Here is a 26,431-nt window from a genome sequence, read left to right on the forward strand (position 1 = left end):
CCATGGAGCTTGCCAACCTTTCCATGGTGATGTGTTCATGCGCCAATGACTCCACAAAGGCTCTGCTCATGGTCGCTATGGACTCCTCCATTCGCTCCACACTCGCAGTGACCCTGGAGACAAAACCTGCCAGAGACTCCTGCATCTGTGCATGGAGATCCATCACCTCTTCTCTTGCGGATGGACCCAGAGGCAGAGGGTCGACATGCAGCGCAGCTGAGCTGAGCTGGCAGAGTCCTGCGCCCTCCGACGAGGACTCTCCACTGCTGTCCCTGTCTCCAGAATCTGCTGAGGCTCACTTGTGAGCTGTGAAACACCAGGTGACAACACTACTCTATGTCCCGAAGGTCCCCCCGAGGTGTGAGTGTCTGCGCTGGTGCTGGGTGCGCTTACTTCTGGTGACGCTGCGCCCTCAGAGGCTGGAGCTTCCTCTGAGGAGTCTGGCTGCACAGTGAGGACGGGGGCTCTGGATGGTACTGTGGGGGAGTAAAGGAAGGAGTTAGAGATGTAATGCCAAGGTTCTTCTGGTGACTCCCAGCGAGTTGGCATCTGCTGACACCTGCATCCATGCAGCATTGGTCTCAGTGGGAGGCCTCTTCCTCGCTGACCTAGGGAAGAGGACCTCCCTGTGGGCCCTAACCCCATCCAATAATGCCTGCAGTGAAGCCTCGTCGAATTTGGAGGCAGCTCGACATCTGGCACTGGCCACAGCTGCTGTAGGCTCCTCTGCCATCCTGTATGGTTCGTTTGGAAGCCTTCAGAGGATGCAGAGCTTGCTATGGACCTTGAAAGCACCACAAATGATGACATCATATTGTGGGGCTTTCTGACTAGAAATGGACAATTAGCAAGGCTGCCCACACGCTGGAAATTAATTGGCCACTTGAGGGAAAATTGCGTGGAGCTGGCTGACACATTTTTTTGTGTGTCAGAACCCCACATTCGGGGAAACCCGACCATTTCCCACACAATCCACAAAATCAGGCCCATTGTTTCCATAATTGTCTAAAAACCCACTTCAAGGGTGACACAGTAGTTTCTACATAAGAACATAAGACGTAGGAGCTGGAGTAGGTCATTTGGCCCCTCGAGCCTGCTCTGCCATTCAATAAGATCATGGCTGATCTGATCTTGGCCTCAACTCCACTTCCCTGCTCGCTCCCCATAACCCTTGACTCCCTTACCGTTCAAAAATCTGTCTATCTCCACCTTAAATATATTCAATGACCCAGCTCTCTGGGGAAGAGAATTCCGAAGATTCACGACCCTCTGAGAGAAGAAATTCCTCCTCATTTCCGATTTAAAAGGGTTTCCCCCTTATTCTGAAATTATGCCCCCCCTAGTTCTAGATTCCCCCACGTGGTTGCCGAGTGTCTCGGGACATGTGTTTTTATCCTCAGCCTTAAATGCGATTCAGTAAATGTAATCATTCCCGCATAAAAAAATGCGAGGAACCCCACTGTCCTGAACTGACTTGATCTGGAATACAGAAATAAAGCAGCCGGAGGAGGGGAGCGGGGTGAATGGAGGACAGCTGGGGCGCCTGCCCAGCTCTTGTCACCGAAGCAAACACATGATAGATTCCCAACAGCAGCATTTTGCTAGGGCACGGTACCTGCATATTGATGTGTTTCTTTCTAAATAATCTTCCTGCGTAAATCATACATCATGCTCATTTTCTCTGTCCCCTCCCTATACTGAGAGTTAAGTATACCCTTTCTAATTTCATAGCCTCTCATTACTTCAGCATTCTAAAATTAAGCTGTTTTTGCTCAAATAATTTGAATGAATTCCGAGAAAGTACATCTTTGTTAACTGTGTTCTGTAATTGTGTTTGGCTTTGCTCGAGGCACAACTTGCCCATGTAAACACAGCTACTGGGCTACTGTGCCATCCTGTGCACTCCCTTGAACAGCGAGGCTGTCTCTTGGCTGCTCCTTGTATAGCTGCCAAGCCGCAAGTCAGCACTCTGAGTCTGTGGAAAACAGCCCTTGGAACACTTATATATTATAGAGTACTTACAAAGGAAAATTACTCAGTTCCTCCAACAAAAAAAACCCCTCATGTTCCTAATGAATTTTACTACAAGTGTCACAATATTTATTGCTCAATTTTTATGTTTTTTTGGCCCCCTTGAGGGCAAATAATGTGGTACAGAAAACAAAATTGTAACCATGCACTAACAAGACCACGGAAAAGGAAAGCACTCGTGTGTATGTGGCGGTATGGCGGAGCAGCCACTGGTGATGTCACAGAGTGCTGGCCTGTGGATCCGTGCGTGTAATACTCTCAAGCGGCCGAAATTCACCTGGGGCAGTAGCGCGAAGCAGGCGGAATCGCACGGGCCGCCTCTCGTACCCCCTGCTCGCAATGGAGTATCGCACCAGGGTGCACAACAGGCAGCCAATACGGTATTGCCTGTCTCGTGCGACCGTCCAAGACGGAATTCTACCCCTCCAATCCCTGGAGGGGTTCTCCCAATCTCATCTGCGTGGTAGTGGGGAGGGGGATAGAAATCGTGCGGGCTAAGGGAGGGTTGGCGAGGGTTTCCCCCTGAGCTGGTAGAGTGTGCAGCCTCTTGAGAGCAACTTTTTCAGAGAAATGGGATTGCCTCGTGACTTGGATACGTTTGAGCGCTGCTCAGGTAAACCAGCAAGGGGGTGGGTGGGGTGGAGATAGGTGGATAGGTAACTGAAAACAATCCTGGATTTAAAAAAAAAATGGGGGTTCATAACCTCACAATAAAGAAAAAGTAGCATCTGTGTTTAATTAGAAGCACAGTAGCCAGTGGTAGTTAAAAAGTACTTGAAGTGGAACACAGCTGTAAATTTTTTAAGGGAGGAAACTCCTCGCACGCAGTGTCTCCGATTTAAGCAAAGAACAGCCCGGCTGAGGACAGCTTGAGAAGTCCCTCCAGTACGACCCGAGACAGACCGTAACCCAGTGCAACGCAAAGCGCTGATGACAGCCTACATGCGGTGCTGATTAGCAGGCAGCAAATACTTAGCAGGAAATATTTGAAAGCAAATTATTAATGTCATCAGACTTGCACTGAATCTGATCTTTTTGCTCCAAGTCTCACCCTTCCCTATGAAATGTACCAGAAGAGCTTTGACTTCAGTCTGAGGTGAAACCTTTAAGCAAGGGGACTCTCACCACCGGGGCCCCTTTTTGGAAGAGAGAGTCTCGCCATGAAGACAGGCTAACCTTCTATTTTTTTGTTCATTTCGGTCTAGTTCTGTTTTTCTTATTCTTCTATAAACATTGAGGGCTTTTGACCATAGCAGGGGAATTGGCTGGAAGGAGCCTGACTGTACGAAAGAGCTGAACTAACAGCAGCAAAGAATATCCCACCCAGCTCCCCCAATGGATCAGTTAATAAGCGAGTAACTCAGCTGCATAGATTAGGGAGATCCAACTTTTCATCCGCAGTCTGTGCTGAGTTAAGTGATGTCAGCTAGGTCGGTAGAAAGAGCGTTATGATTGGCCACAGCTCCCAAGCAAGGACATGTTGAGGAGGGGGTTGGTGGGGGGGGGGGGGGGGCGGGGAGGGGAAATCAGCTTGGGTTTGCGGCCCCTGATTGCTATCACCTAAAGGGGAGATTCGGTGATTTGGCAATTCCAGCAGGGAGCAGAAATGGGAGCGATCACGTTGAGGGCACAAGGCCAGTGACTTTCTGTCCATTAACCTCATTAATTTTAATGAACAGAAGATCGCTGGCCAGTCGCAAGCGGTTTCCACGATGTGCTTGCTACAGGTCCCACTCCCGGCTGGGTGCTCCACATCACAGAATCACCTCTCAAGAGCTAACTTGTGAAAAGCGGTTCAATAAATGGAATCGTAGTCCCACCTTACAGAAAAAGACCCGTCTCTGTGGGTACAACAGACATAACAATGTTCCTCCAGCTTTCCTTTATCACAAACAAATCTATCAAATATAAACATAGAAAATGCTGGAGATACTCAGCAGGTCAGGCAGCATCTGTGAAGAGAGAAACAGAGTTAACGTTTCAGGTCGATGACCTTTCTGACGAAAGGTCATCGACCTGAAACATTAACTCTGTTTCTCTCTTCACAGACGCTGCCTGACCTGAGTATCACCAGCATTTTCTCTTTTTATTTCAGATTTCCAGCATCTGCAGTATTTTCTCTTTTCAAACCTATCAAATGCTCGTCTCAAACCTGTTCTGTAAAAGGGTGCTATGACTTTAAATGCATCTGATCTTGGCTCTCTGCTCGAAAGTAAAGGTCTAGCTATGATGGCCTCCCAACAGTCACCTAGTCTGCCATGGGTCACTGTGTGGAGATGGGCATAGTGCTGAGTGGTACCATTCCTCAGAATGAATCGGCACCACCCAAGGAAGGGAGGGAAAAAAAGTTCAGCCCAGGGTGCTTCACCAATTCAATTGCCACCCCCTGCCCCACCCCCCACCATACCAGCTCATTCACAGGACATGGCGCACCCATTCTTTCCAGATAGTTCACTAGTATTAACAAAAACATTGAAAGTCAACACCAAAATAAGCATCTACAATGGACAGAGAAAAACAAAATGCTATTAAGAGTTAATTCTAAATTCTTTGTAAGTGTCTTTTTTGAAAGGTTACTAACTGTGACATCTTTAAAACAAATAAACATACAAATCTGATAGAAGGAACTTCCCAATATCAGCAGGTCTGAATTTGTTAATGTGGCTGGTAATGGTGCAGTCGTTACTGTTTAGTGGGGAGACAGGTCAGAAGCTGTTTTTTTCTCACCTTAACGCATTGAACACAATTCCACTGCCCAATCCTTCCGAGAGTCACTTTTCTTACCGTTATTTAAAAATTAAAATATGATTCTTCGATTTCTCTATTTTTGATTTAGGCAAATAGGTTCCCATTAGCATTTGGTAGAACACTGCAATTTACCGAATTCGTATCTTGTATTCAGTAACGTTGATTAACCCTTTGTGTAACTCTTTGCCTATATGGGACATTACACCACAGAGATACTCTCTCAGATAAATCCATGTTAAAAATTTGCAACCCAATGGGAGAACTGGAGGCCAATGTGGTGACCATTCAAATACATTAGTATGTGTTACCTTTGTTGCTTGCACCCTCTAATCACTGCGACAGTGGTGCAGTGCCAGCCATACAATTGCTAAAGGTTAGCATTTACATAAAATTGGGAATTTCCAGATTACAGCCCTTTAGGGTTGGAGCACCAAGATTTGGCACGACATAGTAGCTGGGCAGATATAATGGCTTTGCTGCTGATTTGGATTGAATTGCATTTGTCTGGAAGGGGTAGCAGAGGGAAGGACAAGAAAGGGTTCTGGAAATAGGCACCAGCTGGCAGGACAGTGGATGAGGAGGGAAGCTTAGAGGGAGGCAAGATTGAGCACTTAAAGAGACATGTAAAAACACTACAGTCTGGTCTGAATGGGATCAGTTATTTTCCTAGCTTTGTGCAGTGTTCAAAGCACAGGGCAACAGTACAGAGGGGCTGAACTTTTAACTCAATAAAAATAAGCTGAGGTCAGAAAAGAAATCAAAAAATCAATCCGTATTGATCAATTCACCAATAACTTAACTGAGTGTTGCCTAAACTCATTTCAGTTAAGACCCTTAGCTGTCATCAGGGAGAGGAGTAGAATTACCCATCTTTTAATGGATTAGATTTAAACCCAAGTCCAGGGCTGAAAGGATAATGTTTGAAGATAACAAAAAAGCTTTCCTCTTATGTATACTTTTTATGAATGAAATTTTTGAGAAATGGATACAGCTCATTAATCTGTTAACTCAATCTGTTGTTCTTACTATGTTCCTCATCAGCCACACAGACTTGTATCAGCTTTTATAAAGCTGCATTGTCCTTGGTGCAGCTTGATGTTCTATTGTGTTGTCCCACAGAGTGGATAGATGCACGCTGGCATCTAAAATTCCCTAGGGGACAAGTAAATGGTCTCACTCAGGTCTTGGGGAGAGGAAGGGGGGCGGCGGTGCGGGCAAGGGCAAAACACGATGGACTGCTTTCAACAGCTGAGTGCCGACTTTGGCACAAACTGCTAGCAGGTTGCTTACTCTGCCTTGCTCAGCAAGGGAACATTTTGTGATCTGAACAGACCTAAATCAAGGGGATTGAAAACGTTGTTGGCAGCTTTACAGACAGATATGTGTAGTGTGCTGACACTGAGCAGCTGACTTTATCTGGTTAGGTTTACCAACAAAATTTGTACCTTTTCCTCATGTTAAAGTTTATGCCTATGATATGCTTGCATTTATCGCAGCGCTGTTTCAAACTTGAATTTTCAAACCTGCCCTCCCCAGAAATTAGTGAGCTCGTAAACTCTGCCACACAGAAACACCTTGGCTGATTTTTCCCCTCTGCAGCCTGAGAGTGCTGATGCCAGATATGGTGCCCTTAGTGCCATCCTGGCCAAGATCAGCTCTCCTAGCACAAGCTGGGCATCAGATTTGGGACATTCCTGGGCTCTGTGGCTCAGCCACATATCAACTGCCCCAATAGGGGAACTTTGGCATTTGCTAAGTTCATTACACAGGGAGGGATGGTAAACAAACTCAGTGTTCTTAGTCCAGACAGCAGATAAATAAGAATGTTTCCCATTTATATTGCTGTTATGCATACTCTTAATACTGGCAATGTAACTAAATGCCATAAAGAGAAAATTGCAAATTGCAATATGCATTGCAATCAAGATATAATGCTTGATTTGGTAAGCAGCCAAAACAAGCACCATATCGGACAGAGTACTGCAGCTGATGTCAGGTCCCTGAGGGTTTTTAAAATAAAAATCGATTTAGTTTGTCCAACGTTTGGTAGCAGAAACTTTCATTGTCATTATATCGTATTGAATGTTGAAGGGTGACAAGAATTCTACCATTTCAGGCCATGTTTTCCATAATTCTCCACCAGCAAGGCTGTTTTACCCAGATTCAGTGAGGACTCCTGTGCAACTCATTATCATGACAGTATTGAATGCTGAAAGGTTACGAAATGCAGGCACCTTTGTGATCCTGTGCCACTGAGACTGACTGCGGAGGCTCCCGTTGTCCCAGATATGTAACCCTTCCAGGCTCTCACTCTCTCACTTCGTACAGCTGCTGTGCCCATGTTCTCAGATTCTCCCGTTGCCATGGACACATGACTCTTCCAGTCAGCTCGTAACAATTACGAGGAGGGAAGCTGCAATATAAGCCAAACCTGAGCTCTCCGACATAACTTGAGGCGAACAACACAGGCAGGTGCAAAATACCATTCAATGCAATGCGGTTTTAATATTTTGAAATCGAGCGCTACAAGCAGAACCTCCTGTGCTTTGATAATAAGAATGTGTAGAACACAAATGGCCTCAGACAAGGACCACAACATGCTATTAGTTTAACCATATTTACAGCTTATCAAGAGATGCCTGTAAAAATTCTTCAAAGCAACCACGCACACAAAAAAAATCATTGTTCAGCAAAAGTGGATTATAATAGATTCTGCTTTTCTAATGCGGAACATAATCAATAAGCTCAGACCATCGTGTAACATGCGCAAAAGGCATTATTAAATTTGAGGCTGAACAGGAGCAATGTTCTTTTGAAGTTCTGAAGGAAAAGCACTGTTGCTTTTTGGAGTCCCAAAGCACCAATTGGCATGGGAATTCTCAAGTGGCCGTACCACTGAGAAACCCCGATTGTCTCTGGTGGTGGAACAGCTTTCGGAGCGGTTGACATCCGAGCAGTTGTGGCACTAGGTCTTCTGTAGGTCATCTTACCTCATGGGAAATGAATTCCTTTGTCAACTTTCCTTTGCAAATCAAATGCATCCTTTATGCCGTGACTCTCTGTCGTGGTGTTCACTGTACTGGTGATAAAAGTGCAGTGTATCCACACTAGCGTGGCCTGGTACTGGTGAAAAGTGACATTATTAGCAACATGTATCCGCATTGTCGGCACTGCAAATGGTACCATTCCAAAGTGCACCTTTAATTTGTTTTTATTTTGAACTGAGGTGGTGTCCTATGTGGCCATTTTATTTTTACAGGTGAAATAAACTGACTCCATTGTGATCGTTTGTAATCATAAGATTCTCACCGGTGTGCAGAGGTGACCAAATAATGGCCTAGGCCCATGCTTGAGTGGGCCTCCACGGTGGTGGGCTTTCCATCTCCTGCTCCACACTAATGTGAATGAACATGACCATGGCTCCCTGCTCAACACACTTTTGGCACCGCACATACAGGTGCGCTGCATCAGCAGTGAAGAATAAAATACGGCGCTCGTTACAGGGCTGCGATCAAAATTAAGAGGCGGGGGTGTGGTGGGGTGGGGGGGCATTGCTGTTCAGATGACCTTGTAAAGCAGAAGAGCAGAGATCACCTGGTTTATAATCATCTGAAAATCCAGGGGTAACTTACACCTAACCCACCTGGCAGGAGATGGACAGGATTGGGTTGCCTGCCCATTTTACACTCCCGCCTCATGTTACTTTGTTCATTCCAATAGTGGCTGACCTGATTCTGTCGGTTTCCTGGCCAATTGGTCCCCCTCAGTGTTAGATTACAATCTCCGTATTGCGCCATTCGGTTTCTATGGGGTTTGACATTTTGAGCCATGTTGGCGCCGCTGAGGGTTGACATCATGTCATATCCTTGAAGCTCGAGAGCATTAATGATCTACCACCTCCAGGAAAGGGTATCAGTGACTTGTGACACCCGCTGTTAATTGGCTGCATTCGCCAGAGCAAGTGGGTGTTTGACGAGCAGGAATATCAAGATACGCTCAATTGAGCAATACAGAGGAATATCATAGTTTGCATATCATTTTTTCTCTAAACCAAATTGAAATTATTAAATTACAGTAAAAAAAAACTGCAAATGCTGTGAATTTGAGAGAAAATCCTGGAAGCAAAACGTCAGTCAGCACATGAGAGAGAAAAGATAGGCTAACATATTGCAAGGCTATGGGGAAAGAGCAGGGGAATGGGACTAATTGGACAGCTCTTTCAAAGAGCCAGCACAGACATGATGGGCCAAATGGCCTTCCTCTGTGCTGTATGATTCTGTGATTTTGGATGGATTCATTCATCAGATGCCCATGGGGATGAACTCTCGTTATCAATCATGCAGCTCACTTGTTTAATAAAGCTCCTCAAATACCTCAGGTACATTATGCGGCCATTATACAATTCCAAAACACAAATATCCTTCTGTGAATCATTCGTATCAGGGGAGTTATCCCCAGTGTCCTGGCCAATATTTATCACTCAATCCACGTAACAAAAACAGATTATCTGGTCATTATCACATTGCTGTTTGTGGGAGCTTGCTGTGCGCAGGTTGGCTGCCACGTTTCCCACATTACAACAGTGACTACACTTCAAAAGTACTTCATTGGCTGTAAAGAGCTTTGAGACGTCCGGTGGTCATGAAAGGCACTACAGGTAGACTACCTTTTATCCGAACTTCCGAAAACCGAAACCCTCTAAAAACCGAAGGTTTTTTCGTTCAGCGTAAGTCGTGCGCACGACATGACCAGAGTGGCGCACGACTTACGCTGAGCAGAGGGTCAGCGTAAGTCGTGCGCACGACCCCCCGCGGACCCCCGCCGACCCCGACCCCCGCCGACTTATGCTGAGCAGAGGGTCAGCGTAAGTCGTGCGCACGACCCCCTGCCGACCCCCCCGCGGAACCACCTGACTCTCTTCCAAAGGCTCGAAAGCAACGAGAGCTCTGAGCCCGCGGCGGTGCCGGCCCCTGTTCCGGCTGAGCACGACGACCTGTTGGTGGAAATGCGGAACTTCATTGCATTCCAGGCTAGCAGCGACGGACAAGCCACGACTGCGGACCCCCCCGCGGACCCCCGCGGACCCCCCGCGGAACCCCCCCGCCGACGCCGACCCCCCCGCGGACCCCCGCCAACCCCGAACCCCGCCGACCCCGACCCACCTTCCGAAATCCGAAATTTTCCGAAAACCGAAACACGGCTGGTCCCGAGGTTTTCGGATAAAGGATAGTCTACCTGTATATATAAAAAATGCAAGTCTTTCTCTGAATTCCAATGATTGGACAAGCAATAAAACTGCCTGCAATTTTTTTTAAAATTAATAAATTGAGTTCCCAGATTCACATATTAGGTGAATGTCACACATTTTAAGACATGAGAAGAGTGACTGTAGTACTAAGTTAATGAAGGAGGAGACATGCGCAGGTTGGGGGCTTATAATGTAAGTCATTGTTTTGGTATGTGAGGGAAGGTTTTCTTGGTGCATGAGGCATAATCACAGTTATTGCGCCTCGCACAGGCAAATCTCCCCCCCCTCCTCGCCCCACCGAAAATGTGGTGGGAATCCAGCTGTACCTGTACCTTTGTGTTCATTAGTTCTGATTTATTAGTAAAAGTCAATTACTATTTAAAATAAAGATTTTTTTTTAAACGTATCTAAACTGCAGCATCCAACAGTTGGTCTGAACGTAAAACATTTTTTTTTCCTGATTCTTTTTCACTCCCGACGGTGTTGGCTGCTTACTGGTATGTGGTTCCATGGTGCTGGCACCTCTCTATCCCACCCATGTTCAGCTTAGATACTGAACGTTAGGCCATTCAACCGTGGAGAGCATCACACCAGAGACCATTCCTGCCCCCTCATCCAAGGTACACAAACCTGAACTGCCCAAACTTCCCAGCAATAACGAAAAGGAGCTGGACATGTGCCCAGTTGTTCGCCTTTGTGCCCCAGGAGCACCGAGTCCAATTTGTGGTGCTGTTAACCCTACAGAGATTAGTGCGCTTAGCACAGGCCAGGACTCCGGTCTGGGACATGACTGGCCTGTATACCCCTGTAGCACACTGGGCATTGCATTTACCCACCAAGCCATCCAGGGATGACAAACAGCTGGCTTCTAATGGTAACCTAAAGTTAGTTCATCAGCCCAGTCCAGCGGTGAGGGGAATCGTTATGTAGAGGAGCATGGAGAAGTGTATCAGATCCATAAAACAAAGAGATAGCTAATTACAGTCATCAAATTGATTAACTGGCACTTTAAGCAATATAAGTTAGAAAGTACAGGAAACTTTCGTTTAACCGGAGGTTAAAAGTCCGGAAAGCTCTATCTACCGGCAAAATTCAGGAGCCGTTTTCTATAAGTATTTTTACTTCTTGTTGCTTTTTTTTTCCCAGTCAGGCTCTGCAAGGTCTGTAGCTAAGCAACAGCTTCAGCTAGAGACGCTTGCAGCTGCAGCCGACTGTTTTGAAGCTGTTGCTAAGCAACAGGGTTTGTTGATTCACACGGAGCTGAAAAGCTCTGTATGTTTTAGCATTGCCGCTGGTTTATACGGCAGTTTTGATCTAACGGCACCAGCTCGGTCCCGTCAGTGCCGGATACCAGAAAGTTTCCTGTACGTGATATTATAAAGTACAGAGATCGTGCAGCTCGAGTAGTTTGCATCCTTGAGTGGAGGTGGTAAGGAAATCATTCTTCTGAATTGAATTGGGATAAATTGGAGCACTAAAAAGGAGGTATACTGCACAGGATTATCAAACGGTACTTAATAGCATGTAGCGTGCTAGTGCTCTACTTATAGGCTTAGCCCGTTTCTGTCAGTCATGCCTTGTTGCTGTGTTGCATGCATTAAAATAGTTGGTCAGAGGAAGCCTGGGAAGTGCAATTTTTAGGTTGGGCTTCCCTGTGGAAAAATCACAAAGTGTTGCTTCAGCGACAACACGAAAGGGAGGGCTTCTTACCGAAAGAGCACCGTTTCCATTTGCAGTGTCACTGGAGTGCAACATCACCGCAGGGTGAGTTCAACCAAAATGCCTGTCTGCTTGCTGCCTCAAAAAAAAACTGGTTTGAAAACATAAATATAGCAACAAGGAGAGACTGACTGATACCTCGCACAATCCACTGATTTACAGGACTGTCCGGGATGGTCAGTAATCTAGGGTCAGTGCCTTTGCATGCACTAGAATTCTCCATGGGAACGTACTGTCTGGGATGCCTCGAACCCCTGGATGTCAATGGCTGGAAAAGTGAACACCTCCCAATGGTATCACACGGGTCGGCCCGCCAATTTGGCTCTGGTGTGCTTTACAGCATCGCTGGTCTGTGCAGAACTATCCTCGACCTTGAGTAAAGCCTCAGCCGGATCATAGTCGCAAGGTGGCTTTCAATTAATTCCATGCGCCCATGAAGTTGCTCAAGCACAGTTTTGCCCTTGTTGCTGCCCCGAGTACATTTGACAGCTAGGGGACCATTCAATGGTGTTCCATAATAGAAATGGGGTACAAGTGTCTTCACAAGATCACAGGGTAATTCAGATCAGTAGGTCTCCCCACCTCACCCATCTCAGTTCATTCAATGAGGACAACCCTAGGGTCTCCTCAGTGCAGAATCCAATTGCTCGTTAATGAATTCCAGGGTTTTAAACCTCCACAAATTAAAGTGAGAGTCTATTCTATGCACCAATCACTGTATGAATCCTGATGACATCCTGATGTCAGTCCTAAATCTGCCCCTTACCAGTTAAAACAATCCTTACTCTCACAATTTAAAGTATATTTTTTGGGTGTCCCTTTTACATGCCATTTACAGTCTTGTATCAAATCTCTCTGATGCCTCCTTTCAAGGGTGAAAAGACCCACGTTTCTCCTTGTTTTTGTCTTCCGGGATTAAATTACAGTAACTTCACAATTTAACTGGTGTCAGAGATCATTACACAATTACAGCATTTACAATGACTGAGAGACAGGTGTGTAATTATCATATATTAATACATGCTAAGGTCTCTATTGCTCTAATGACCTGCCTGCCCATAATTAATATTAGGCACAGTGAGCACTTGGCTTTCACCAGAGAGAACACAGAAGATAGAAACTAAGCAACACACATGCAGAATTTACATAATATATTACTCTCGGTATAAATCCATTTGGAGAATCCAGATCAAGATGTGTGCAGTTTACTTGTGGATCGAAACAGTCTCTTATGCTGCCCGCCTGTGCTTTTTTTCCCCCTCAGCTCCCCAAGTGGAGCCATTTACTGTGCTTAACAAACTTGAAAGTGGAATGGGAAATGAGTTATTAATTCAAAATATATTACATGGTAACAGACAGCTGCCAGTACGTAACAGGGAAGCAATGCAGTCAAGCAGAATGGATAATTCCATAAAAAGCAAGAGTGACATTCGAGTGGTTTCCAGATCCCAGCTGAAACCCAAGATAGGAATTTTGCTTGCTAGGTCAATGCCAAGCATTTGTTATTCTCGATAAACATGTCATTTTCACCAAACCTCTTCACCTCTCCACTTCTCTCTCCTCCTCCTCCAAGACTCGGCTTAAAACCTACCTCTTTGACCAAGCATTTGGCCACCTGTGCTAATGTCTCCTACTTTGGCTCAGTTTTGTCTGATTACTCTCCTGTGGTGCACCTTGGGACATGTTACTACTTTAAAGGCGCTATGTAAATACAAGCCGCTGTTGTTGTTGTTTTCTTTTAGGATGTTCATTTATGCAGTGAATTTAGTTGGAGGCAATATGACCAAGGAGAAAGGGTGATTTAGGTAATAATCAAGCAGCAACTGAAAGTGTAGTGCAAAACTTTTCTTTGCCTAACAGTACGGGGAAGTACTGCACCTTATGTTGTATGAAAAAACAACCTCGTCTGTTCCTCCAATGGCCTAAGGCTAAATGCACCGTCTGGAGTGTGCTGAGCCGTACAGATCAGGAAAGGTTGGCACAGTGTCGATCTCCGTCAAGGTAACAACTGGGGTGTTGTAACTGGCTTCAGCGCCCCATCCCATGGAGGGGAAAATGCAACTCGGGTTCCCGCTCCTGATCGTTATCCATTGAGCCCTGTTGGAAAGTTTTTGCACGCAAGGACAGGAATGGGATCAGCTATGACGCCTGTGGCAGCAGCCCTATTCCTAATCACTGTCACCGCACTCAGTGATAAAAGTGTCAGAGCAAAACATGAACCTGGGATCAGCTATGATGCCTCCGTAGTCTGATGGCACTTGCTGTCTGGGTTCAGGAAAGGTACCAGGGTTTTGTTGTGGAATTAAACGGCAGCATGAAGCAGAACCTTCAAGCCTCCTCTCAACTGGACCACATCCAGTTCTCCAGACCAATGAAAAAGGAATATCTTCCATTTTTGTGTCTTGGAAGGTAAAGCTTGAGAAAATGGGAATTGTTTGGCTTGGCGTCACTTCTGCATGCAAAAGTTAGAAAGACTAATCTTTCCATGATTGGTATTTATAGATTCTGTGTTGAATATTTCTATCCCATGAATTGAACCTGGTGAGAATTCTGTTTCCAGTCTGAATCGAAGATGACAGTCACTTGCACAGATGGGAAATGGAACCAACAATTGCTTTGCGAGCCTGTGGATTGCGGGATCCCTGACCAGTACCACATCTACCCTGCCACCTTCTCCTGCCCTGAAGGGACCACATTTGGCAAGCAGTGCACCTTTCAGTGCAGACCCCCTGCTCTGCTACGAGGTAAGAAAAGACCGGAACTGCAGTACAAACCGCCAGGTACCTATTTTTGCTCCCTCATCAAAAAAAAATGTAACGTCACAACTGTTGCCGTGTTCTCACCTCCTTGATGAACCATCAGCTCAACAGCCTGAATCTCTAGAGAGACACTCTGGAGTCAGAAAAATCCATTCTTTCTGGATGTCTGTGGCAGTAGCCCAACTCCTAATCACTGTCACCGTACTCCTTAGTGATAAAAGTGTCAGAGCAAAACATGAACCTGGAAGCACTGTGCTAGTTCTGATTGATGCACTGTACAGGATGTGTGCGTATTTAATGCAGCTGAGTGACAAGGTCTTACCCCCCCCCCCCCCCCACTAAAATAAAAAACATTATCATCTGCAGATTTTGCTCACTCTATAAAACTGTACGGCAAACTAATATACAGTTTTGGATCCAGACAACTGCATCCTCTGAGCGTCATGTTCCAGGGGTGGGGAGGGAGGCGAGGGGTTGAATAGATAAAAAAATTTTGGCGTCACAGGCACGTTAGTCACTGACATGATAGAGTATTACAGCCCATTAGCGCTGCATTCTCTGCTCACGCCTTCAACAGCCAGTACATGCAGTCAAGTTCCAGAAACCTCTCTCGGTTGTTTAAAGGTTTTATACACGTAGTTAAACTTTATTATTTTTAATCTTGTTGCTCCCATCAGGATTGAACCAAGAGAAGAAAGTGAAAACATGGCATTAGCCAGATTTTGAATTAAGCAAAGACTATTTCCTTTTATTAGGCCCTGACAAGGCTGCACATCTGTAGTGGTCACACACAGATGTGGAAGTACTAAAATAAACAGCTGAGGGGCGGGCATTCACTCAATTCGATTATCTTGCCTGCTCTCTTACCCTTTTCAACTTTGGGGATGTCCTAAATTATGGGCCTTGGCCTCGCACTGATGCTCTGAATTAAAATAAGATAATACTGACATGAGAGCTGAACGTAAGGCTGATTTGCCATTTATGCTGCTGTTAAAAGGCTGTATATGCTCCCAAAATATTAATGATATTGTGGTTTTATGGTTCTGTTGGCAAACCCTAAATACAACTAAGATTTCAAAATGAACATCAAACTCAGGAGACCGTAAATGAGGTGCCACGCAAGGAGCGCAGACTCCAGAAGTAACTGGGATGGCTTTTCCTCGAGGAGTTGTTTGTTGATGGGGAGGGGGAGCGAATTGCCGATTTCTACCACCCTTTGTATGAAAAAATTGGTCTGTGTACCAATGCACCTGTTCAGAAGCGCGGCCATGCAGCTGTCTGAAGTTCCCACGCAGGCCGCTTGCTGGTTTTTCCAATGGTAAAACCGCGCATTGCCTGAAGCTTGAAGGGGCCGCGCACCCAAAAAAAGAGGGAACATTGATGTGCCCTGTTCAGTGAGGAACTGAGCTGTACAAATCACCCCTGGCCTGTGTTGAGTGAGCTGATCTCAGACAGGGCAGCGTCAGCTGGCCTCAGCATCCTTGGACCAGGGAAGTGAAAAATCCAGCAAGTTTCCTGTTCCTGATTGCTAACCAGTATCTCCTGCTGGGGAGTGTGGGTATGTGGAGGTCAGGCAAGGACAGCTGCAGTGCCTCTCATGTCAGTACTCACTACTTCAGCTCACAAAAGGAAGAATGGCTACCTAGCTGAGGTACCAGGGACTAGCGTGGCCCCGTGGAACCTTACCTCAGGATATATCAGACCAGGGGAACACATTGGGGGTGGGGAAAGAGCAATGAGGGATGGACAGTCAGATCTTCCCATCAGTGCCATGAAGACATCTTCCCTCAAGCGGGCGGAACATTAAACTTGTTACTTTGAATTGCACAATCCACTTCAGACTGCCTTATGTGCAAAATCTCCCTTTTTCCAGTAAACATACATTTTAAGTAAAAGCATTTCCCCACCTCCAGTATTTTTTTTCAGTAAACGTCCAAGTGCGTCAAGCCAACAAGTTACTTATTGGAACCGATCAGCCTAAAGCAACAATAATAGTTGTTTTTTTAATCCTGAGTAACTTTAAGAAAGTTGTAGGGAGGCCCTGCCAACAAAAACAAACAGCCCAAGGTTCAAGGGTAGAAAATGGGATAAAGTTTGTGTAAGTGAATGTCTTTAGATATATTTTGTGCTATAAAACAGTGTTTAGTTGTGGTTTGTAACAGCGTGTACAGGATACGCGTTTCTGGGGAACTGTGAACAATTTGCTTTCCAAATTATTGTGCCAGCAATTCCAACAAGGTTGCTTTAGTTTCTAGTCAATGAGGATTTTGACCGTGCCAAAAATGAGTCTTCCATTTGGACTAATGCAATATACTGTTCTGCAGGGACCAATAACACTCTGACCTGCCTAGACGATGGACTGTGGTCTTTCCCAGAGTCCCTTTGTGAACTGATGTGCCTAGCTCCTCCTCCTGTGCCCAATGCCATGCTTGACAGCTCGCGGTGTCTACAAGACGGGCACAAGGTTGGCTCGTCGTGTAAATACAAGTGCAGGCCGGGATACCACGTCCCCAACGTCTCAAGAAAGATAAGGAAGTAAGTGTCTCGTGTGGTGACAGATTGTTGCCGGGGTGGGGGCAAATGAGGCATCATGAGGTACGCGTTTCTGTTGGTTCTGGATTTGAAAAGATCAGTGGAGGCAAACTTCAGCAAAATCACTGAGGAATAAAATTTGCCTTGGGTGATAGCGAATCGGCCACTCATTTTGGCACTCCAGGCCGATTTTCTTTCCCGTTGACTTCAACGAGAACATTTAAAAAATCGGACGGGGTACAAAATGGGCTGGCGATTCGCGATCGCTTGTGTTGCACTGCCGCCCAAGTTGAATTTTATACACCCCCCCTCCCCCGTGGGACTGAAGCCTGTTGCATGATTAATTCGTTTTCTTTATACCGACAAAAGCGGATCCCCATGGTACTGTACATCTGAAAGCAAGCTTGGAAATTGGTTAAAGGTGTCGGAGTTATGAACTAACAAATAATTAGGGTTTTCCTTTAAAGTTGCACCACAAGAATGTAGAAAAACATTCGCTTGCATGCTAATGTAGTGCCCAGTGCTGTAATGTTAAAAACATGTACAGGGGAAATCGCACTGTTTTTGGCAGCTAGATGCCAGACTCCAATGACGTTACCTTATTTGGCGTGTGTTATCAGCAATAACTTCTTTGATGCTAAATTGTGTTTTAATTATTATCAGCCACCAGGCTGAGAAGCACTGCTAGATTGTTACATTTGTCAAGCTACAAAGAGCAGCAATGAACAACATGTTTCACAACCAGCAACTAAGCACGGATTCTTCCTCTGTAAACGTTGAAGAAGAGTGCTCGTTTCCATTCTTTCAGATATTAAAATTAATTCTGCATGCTAACAGCCTTGCTGCACAATGGAGAGAAATGAATCCTTAGGGAGCTGACCGACTGATGTCAGCTGGTTAGCGCTGACTGACTTCTGGTAACGGTGAGCATCTCTGAAACCTCATGCATATTTAATTAAATGCATGTAAGTAATGAAACTGATAGATTGTCTTAAATAAAAACCAAGGTGAGGAATTCCTTTTGTTCCCCACTGGCTTGAAAGGCTCTTTCTCCATCCCCTTTACCTGTGGCTGTAGCGTTCGATATTTTCTAAAAAGAATTCGAACTGCCTTTTGCACTCATTACAAAGTATTATTTTCGACACCCGTTTTGTATGTGAAAAAGTAAACTGATCAGGAAGGTCACACTCAAACCCCAGAGAAATCTCTTCTTCAGATGAGGTGTTAAAACCAAGGGCCTACCTGCCCATTCTGTTTTAGGTGGACTTTTAACTATCTCATGATATTTTGGGGCAATTCCGCGATCCCAGTGGGGAGCCACTGTCACAGGGAGAAGCAGGCTACAATGTTGCGGCCTTATCTCCAAGTCCTAGAACTACAGGATCGCGGAATTACCTCTACCATTTGAAGAGCATTTGAATACCCTTTGTATTTGGACCAACATTCCTCCCTCAATCAATAACATCACAATAAAACTCACTTTCAATATTAAATATGAATCTTTTTTTTAACAAGTTTGCTATCTGTCTGCAGTAAAGGATTTTGTCCCTCTTCATTTCCCTATAGTGTGTATTTTCTCCAGTTATGAAGGCAGGTAGACTACTGACATAGAATTACATTGGGGAAAGAAGTTTCTTCTGAATTCCCTAAGAATGGTGAGAATGTGGGAAGACTCGCTACCACAGGGAGTGGTTGAAGCAAATAGTATAGATACATTTAAGGGGAGGCTGGACAAGCATATGAGGGAGAAGGGAATAGAGGGTTTTGACTTGGATAGAGAACTGGTTGGTGGACAGAAAGCAAAGAGTTGGAATAAACGGGTCGTTTTCCGAGTGGCAGGCAGTGACTAGTGGGGTACCGCAAGGATCGGTCCTAGGACCCCAGCTGTTCACAATATATTTTAATGATCTGGACGAGGGAATTGGATGTAATATCTCCAAATTTGCAGACGACACAAAGCTGGGTGGGAGGGTATGCTGTGAGGAGGATGTTGTGAAACTCCAGTACGATTTGGACAGGTTGGGTGATTGGGCAGAAACATGGCAAATGCACTATAATGTGGATAAATGTGAGGTTATCCACTTTGGTGGCAAAAACAGGAAGGCAGATTATTATTTGAATGGCAATAGATTGGGAGAAGGGGAAGTGCAAAGAGACCTGGGTGTTCTTGTGCACCAGTCTAGATGCAGGAAGGGTGTTTCTGATGGCTGGGGAGTCCAGAACCAGGGGTCATAGTCTAAGGATAAGGGGTAAGCCATTTAGGACTGAAATGAGGAGGAATTTCTTCACCCAGAGAGTGGTGAACCTGTGGAATTCTCTGCCACAGAGGGCGGTGGAGGCCAGTTCATTAAATATATTCAAGACGGAGTTGGATATATTTCTTAAGGCTAAAGGGATCAAGGGATATGGGGAGAAGGCAGGGACAGGGTACTGAATTTGGATGATCAGCCATGATCTCATTGAATGGCGGAGCAGGCTCGAGGGGCCGAATGGCCTACTCCTGCTCCTATCTTCTATGTTTCTATGCTGATAAATTTAGATGAGGAAAGACGGGAGGAGGCTCGAGTGGAGCATAAACGCCGGCACGGACTGGTTGGGCCGAATGGCCTGTTTCTGTGCCGTATATCCTATGTATGTAATCCTGTGTATGTAGAACTCCATAGACATTACAACACAGAAATAATTCTTGCAGTAATGCAGTGCATATATGAATTAACCAATTTTTTAATAGGTTACCGCAATCTGAATAATTGCTACCAAGCTGCAGGGGAGATTCATGCGCGTTTACAAAGAGTAAAATAAAAAGGGCAGGAGTAAGAGAGAATGATTTCTTCTTGTGCACTCATCTATGCAGTTTTGGTGAAAAGTAATGCTCAGACTTGGGCGAGACTATCAAGAACTTCTCTTCGAGTTCAGTCAGACCCTCTGCCGCTGAAATACATCTTAGCAGAATTAAACTGACATTTATTCACCCATTTCTGTTAAAATTGAAATTCTAAGTGCTTTTTACATCCTGGTCACCAGAGTGTGAACATGCTGCCTCACTGTGTTTATATTTTCATGGCTCTGTGATTCTGACGTAGGAATAAGGGAGCCAGTTATACCAGTGGAAAGATAGGGAGCTGGTGAGTGGACATTTCTCTCCCAAGGGCTTCCCCTACTTACCTTACACCTACGTTTCTGAAGTTCTAGAATTCTGCAGTGGGAATAAGGGAACCATTTGTAGCAATATCACTGTGAGGAACCAGCGCATAGATATTACTCTCCCACAAGCCGAAATACAAATGTAAAAGCACCTATAGGTGACAGCGTAGCCCACTGTATTGAAGCTCTAACTCTCTGTCCAATGGGATGGAGTTGTAAGGATGCGGATTTGCCCCACAATTCCACACAGTGCGAGTTTCTAATCTCAGCCATACTGTCACAGAAGACAATGTTTCCCCACAGCAAGGGAAATATTTTCACTTTTGAACTCGTAGATGGAATCACTCCATGAGCATTCTCCAGCACCTGCTCGTAGCCAACTATGAGCGGCAGAGACAAGGGAGCAGGTCCTTCTCCCACTCTCATAGCCAGACATAGGACAACTGAAGGAAAGCACAGTAAAATATCAAGCAGCTAACTCAACGGGATTTTAAAAAAATGATAAGCTGAATGCAGTTTTAACTACCTACGGTTCGTAGAAATTCTTTAAAAAAAAAATCAATAGCGCTCATTATCCAACAGCTGCCCTTTGGAAAGACACTCACTGGGATGACCAATCAAGCACTTGTCAGGCAGGTCCACTTACTGTCAGGATCCATGCTTATTAGATTTGACAAGAAAGGGAACAATCCTGGGCACTTTTGCCAGATTTTAAGGGGGAGCTGGAAACATTGCATAAATTATGCAAGAAATACCATTTTAGAATAGGAAATCAAAACAACTTAAATTGTACCATTAAAAAAAAAAAAAATGAAATGTTAGAACAGTACAACTTAGACTATGTGAAAGTCTGGTGTTGCATACTAATAGACAGCACTGTAACCTTCACATAATACTTTCATAATATCTACTGACCTCTTAATTCACGAAGGATTCTGCTTTAGGACTGTAATTTGATTCAGTTATTTATATCCTGCTGTAAAATATACTATATTTTTGCTGCAGTTAGGAAACTAGAAGTAAACTATTGAAATATTTTATCCACAGAAAGCATAAGTGTCAATTTAAATCATTCAATTTTAAACCTGACAATTATCATGGACCTTCCTTCTATTTATGTTCAATACTTCAAAATGCTGGTAATAAATACAAGCTCCATAGTGCATGTTATTAAAAAATGTAAATACAGCTTAGAGAGAAAAGGCTGTAATTTAATCTTGGAGACCTGCATCCTCATTATGTCGGAAACCAGACTTGCTGTAGTCTCCTACTTGAATGTATTTTTTCCCCCCAAGAACATCTTGATTCTTCCCTTTCTTCTACAATCTTCAGATTCTTGAACTTCTACCGTAGATTTGCAACGCATGTCTCAGCTCAAAGCCTCCACCCTCTGACACTGGCCCACTGTATGTTTCCCCCCTTCCCTCTGCTCCACCATTGGTGGCAGACCTGCTCAGTAAGCTGAAATTCTCTTCCTAAACCTCTCAGCCTTGCAACTTCTCTCCTTTCTTTCAAAAATCCTGTTCAAAAGCTCCAATAATGTTTTCAGACATCTCCCCAAATGTTTCTCCTGCTTGGTCCGTTATTTTTTCATCCCCCCTCCCTGCTTCCACTGTATGAAGAGGCTCGGGATATGTTAAACGCAGGATATACGTACTGTATGTTGTTGTTCTGAGAGGAAACACTGTAGAAAACGAGTGGTTTAGATATCAAGATCGCCTTTACAAGTTTCAGAAAACTCCTGAGTAATAGTGTTGCAATAGAGATTTTGATATAGCTACCTCTTCAGTACAATCAGTTTCTAATTTTCAGTTCTTAATTTTAAAAGGAGGACCTTCAAGACGAGGTGCACAGAGGATGGGAGCTGGCAGCAAGGAATGTGCGTTCCTGTTATGTGTGAGGCAGTCCCAGCAAAATTTCACGGGTCTTACCAGTGTTCAAATGGCTTCCAGTTCAACAGTGCCTGCTGGATAAATTGCAGCGATGCCAACAATCAGACTGTAAGTAACGAGAATCACAAATACTTCATGTGTGGAAAGTTAGAAAATTAGCTTTTAAGTAGGAAAACTGTAACGGAGAAACATTGCTGCCTGTTTGGAGTAAGGAACACTTCCTCGCTAATTTTACCGCACAAAAATTTTTACAAGGGTTTTATTTCTGTTTTATGAGGGTTTCTCCTCAGCAGACTGACTCACATCTCTGTCTGAGACTTCCTAATATGCAATGCAAACAGTTTTCAGTACAGATGGACGCCAGTTAATGGTGATGTGGTTAATGGGGATTTTCCTATATTGGGAACTTCCAGCCCCCTTCAGGCTTCCCTTGATTCCCAATGTTTTTAATCAACGACGATGAGGGCAGATCCAGTCAATGGGATGATTTTATTTCCAGTGGAAGAAAGTGACATCTCAGACAACACTACAAGGTAAATTTTATGATTTAGCACTCCCAGTGCAGAGCTCCACCTGGGAACACGGATCAGGAACTCGAGTACCCAAATTTCTCCGTTTATTTCATTTTCACAGAGCTCTGCCTTGAAAATGCTGAACCGTAAGATTTACAAAAAACAAGAAAGATCTGCAATATATTTAAACATTGCAGCTGTGTGCCTGGATGTCATGCTATGTCACAGATGCAGAACAGACTTTTAAAAATAAAAGAAAGCCAGTTACTTAATGCTCAGTGCTTTTGTTCTGGAACCCGAAATTCCCAATAATTTTCTCAGTCTGTAAACGTTCCCTCACCAAATTGCAATTAAACTTTGGTTGACCTGAAGCTGCATCTGCTAAATAGTGTGGCCTTGAAGGGACCTGGAATAACACATGGTGCGTTATACAGTGTAGCACTCCTGGGTTTCCAAAACAGTGCGTCTATTTTCACCTTTGGTTCAACCAACCAGTGGAGAGCACTGAAGAGAAGAGGCCTCTGCCATTTTGAGCGCCCCGGCCTCATTTCAATCTGCCAGGCGAGCTGCAGACGCCAAGTAGGCACTTCACTGGATTGAGGCCTCAAGATCAGCCAGAACTGCCGCCAGTAAGACAAGTTACAGGGAGGGGAGGCGCAATCACGGAGGGTGGGAGTCCTGGGGTGCCAGAAGCCCAGATTATTTTTTGTGGGCCCTGGAGGAGTACATCTCCACAAAAAATAATTCAACACTTACCTTTAGCGGGACTCTTCGGTTCCGTCGCCCGTGGAACTAGTGCGCAGGCTCTGACCTAAAATGGCAATCGGGGTCCTACTTAAGGACATCAATTTTCATATTAAATGGGAATTTTCGCCTGAAACAGGCGATGCTTTGGACATCCGGTAGTAGGACACTTTCAAACTGGAGCCGGGCGGTAAATCTGCCAATCCCATTTTGAGGCCACTACCGCCTGTTAACGTGTGAGGTGAAGGCAGTCAAAATCGATCTTAGCGCGTCATCTGACTCCCTACGAGGAATGCCTTGGGAGATCCACTTGTAACATTAGATGACATCACAGTATTATACTATATAGCGTACAACCTTAACAATGGAAAAAAAAATGGGTGTTCAGTAAAAAGAATACTTGTCCATAGATTGAATTGATGTAAAAACAAGAACTTACATTCATAGAGAGCTTTGAGCATAGAAAAATGTCCCAAGGTGCCTCAGAGAAGCGCAATCAGATAAATATTAACATCAAGGCAAAAAGGGAGATGTTGGGGGGAGGTGACTAATAGCTGATCAAAGAGATAAGTTTTAAGCAGGGTCTTAAAGGAGGAGAGAGAAATGGGGGGAGAGAGAGAGAGAGAGAGAAGTGGAGAGAGAGAGAGAGAGAGGTGGAGAGAGGGCATGCCAGAGCTTAAGCAATAGATGGCTGAAGTCACAGGTGCCAATGGTAGGGTGAAGGGAGTTGAGGGTGCAGAAGAGGCCTGAGTTGGAGGAACCAGAGTTTGTGGAGAGTTGTAGGGTTGGAGGAGGTTACAGAGGTAGGGAGGCAGTAGGTCATGAGGGATTTGAGCATAAGGATGAGAGATTTCAAATTGGAGGCATTGGCAGAGCAGGAACCAATGTCAATGATCACAGGGGTGATAGATGAGTGGGTCTTGGTACGGGTTAGGATATAGGCAGCAGAGTTGTGGATGAGCTGATGTTCATGGGGGGGGGGGGGGTGGAGGCCAGCTGGGAGAGCATTCAAATAGCCGACTCTGGAGGTGACAAAAACATGGATGAAGGTTTCAAAAGCAGATAGGCTGAGGCGGGGCAGAGACGAGCAGTTATGAACGTGGAAGTAGGCGTACTTGGTTACGGAGAGAATACAAGGTCAGAAGCTCAGCTCAGGGTCAAATAGGATGGCGAGGTTGCAAACGGTTAGCTTTAAGCAGAGACAGTGGGATCAGTGGCGAGGGAACCGAGTTTGTCGCGGGGCCCAACGTCGATGGCTTCGGTCTTCCCAACGTGGCTCTTTTTTTGTTTGCACTTATATTTCTTACTTGCTGATTTCTCCTGCTTTGAACGTTGTGGAAATGGAAGGCGTGGACCGTGTTTTTATTGGCAGCACTATTGCCTTTTGGTGGATCAATCCTAAATCAGGACACCGTGGTCTATCAGTATCAGCAACGTAAGATATATGCAAATGAGTGGGAACAAGCATTTAAATGATAAATCTGCCCGCTGTATACACCTCTGTGACCCATGAAGACCAAAGCATGGACATCCCTACACTAAGTGCGGTAAAATGGTAAAACTCTAACCTGTACCGTGATGAAAGCAGCTCGAGTGCCAAACTACACGGTTACTATTGGTTTACTGTTGAGCATGTGCTGCTGGGCCAGGTCCCCATTTTAAGTTAATACAGGATTTGCGTCACTGAGTGTACATCATTAAGGATGTGCCCATGCAATGTTTTCTAGGAACCCATCAATAACTTGATTCGCTGCAGGAAAGACGGAACGTGGAATGGCTCGCTACAGCTCTGCAGCTCAATGAAGGGGGACTGCCCACGGCCTCATCTCCTCAACACTCACATTAGACTGACCTGCAAAGATGGTTACGGCATAGGTAACACACTGAAGGAATAGTGTTAAGATTTTCAAACTCAGGCGGTTGCATTGAATTACATGGAATGTACAGCACAGAAACAGACCATTCGGCCCAACAGGTCCATGCTGATGTTTATGTTCCACACGAGCCTCCTCCTACCCCTCGTCATCTAACCCTATCAGCGTAACCGTGTATTCTTTTCTCCCTCGTCGGTTTATCTGGCTTCCGCTTCAATGCATCGCATTTCTTTCACTGCGATATAATTTTTCGAGCTTCGCCCACTGAAGTCTCAAAATGATAAGCTCGCTTGATGGCTAAGAGGGTTATCACATTGCTTGGTGTGACATTCCTGATTGCTGTCCGGTTATTCCTTTCGAGAAATCTACGTGGATGCTGGGTGACGACGGGATCAGATTGGGCAGCGTGAGCTGACAAGCAGCCTGCCCAAGCTCACTGGCCTAGACATTCCATGGGGACGCAATTCCAGCAGTTACGCTGGGTTCACGTCAACCGTGAGACTCTGCCACTGACCCCGCCGATGTTTGTAGGGTTCGGGGGTGGGGGTGGGGGGGAGGGTCTGCATGAGTGGGTCTTCAGCAGCTTGGGGTGCATCTATGGCAACTCCCGCTAAAGACCCCAGAAACCCCAACGGTTGCTGACTGTGGGGGGTGGGTTTGGGGAAGCGGGGGGGGGGGGGGGTTGTTGAAGAGCGCTTAAATGCTCCACCCCCTAAATAGTAATCTGGGTGCCCCCACGCCACCTTTAAAAAAGGGGCTGCTTCAACCTGATCTTAGTGGTCCAAATCCTAGAACAGGCATGGACCCTCAGCTACACCTCACTTCTGGCAGGTCCAGGCAGGTACACCTGCTGAGACCAGGCGTCCCTGTGCCAATCATACCCCAGGTCCCGACTGAGGACCTAGGAGCCAGAATTTCTGATTTACAGAGTCTCTGCTTCCTGACCCCCGCACCGCCCCTCACATCAACGGCCTTGTAGGGGTGGGCAGAGGCTCCATTCCCCACAAGGTCATCTCAGAAAGTGCAGCGTGACACCAGGACATGACCTACCCAAGTTTGCAACTCTTTCAAAGGACCTCCAGTGGACTTATCCTGGGAGGCCACCAGAACTGTGGCCCATTTTTGGGGCCAGAGTTTAGTCTCAATTATGAAGAATAGTCACAATAGAGGATGCTTAATCCCCAGAACCACAGTCCAGCAAGAATCAACACCAATAGGTGGAGGGTGG

The 26,431-nt window shown here is 45.4% G+C and overlaps 1 protein-coding gene across 1 annotated transcript in view; it reads left to right on the plus strand.

Moving 5' to 3' along the window:
* The window catches only part of pappaa (pregnancy-associated plasma protein A, pappalysin 1a), a 281,514-nt gene that overhangs the window by 165,651 nt on the left and 89,432 nt on the right, over window positions 1-26,431 (plus strand). The window contains exons 15-18 of the mRNA XM_085965833.1: window positions 14,307-14,490; window positions 16,830-17,040; window positions 22,010-22,181; window positions 25,057-25,204. Coding sequence (XP_085821959.1) covers window positions 14,307-14,490; window positions 16,830-17,040; window positions 22,010-22,181; window positions 25,057-25,204 — 715 coding nt within the window. The remainder of the gene's footprint in view (window positions 1-14,306; window positions 14,491-16,829; window positions 17,041-22,009; window positions 22,182-25,056; window positions 25,205-26,431) is intronic.

This window comes from Somniosus microcephalus, chromosome 23 (assembly GCF_052327205.1).
Source record: "Somniosus microcephalus isolate GS21.2 chromosome 23, FLI_Smic_1.0, whole genome shotgun sequence".
NCBI classification, from domain to species: domain Eukaryota; kingdom Metazoa; phylum Chordata; class Chondrichthyes; order Squaliformes; family Somniosidae; genus Somniosus; species Somniosus microcephalus.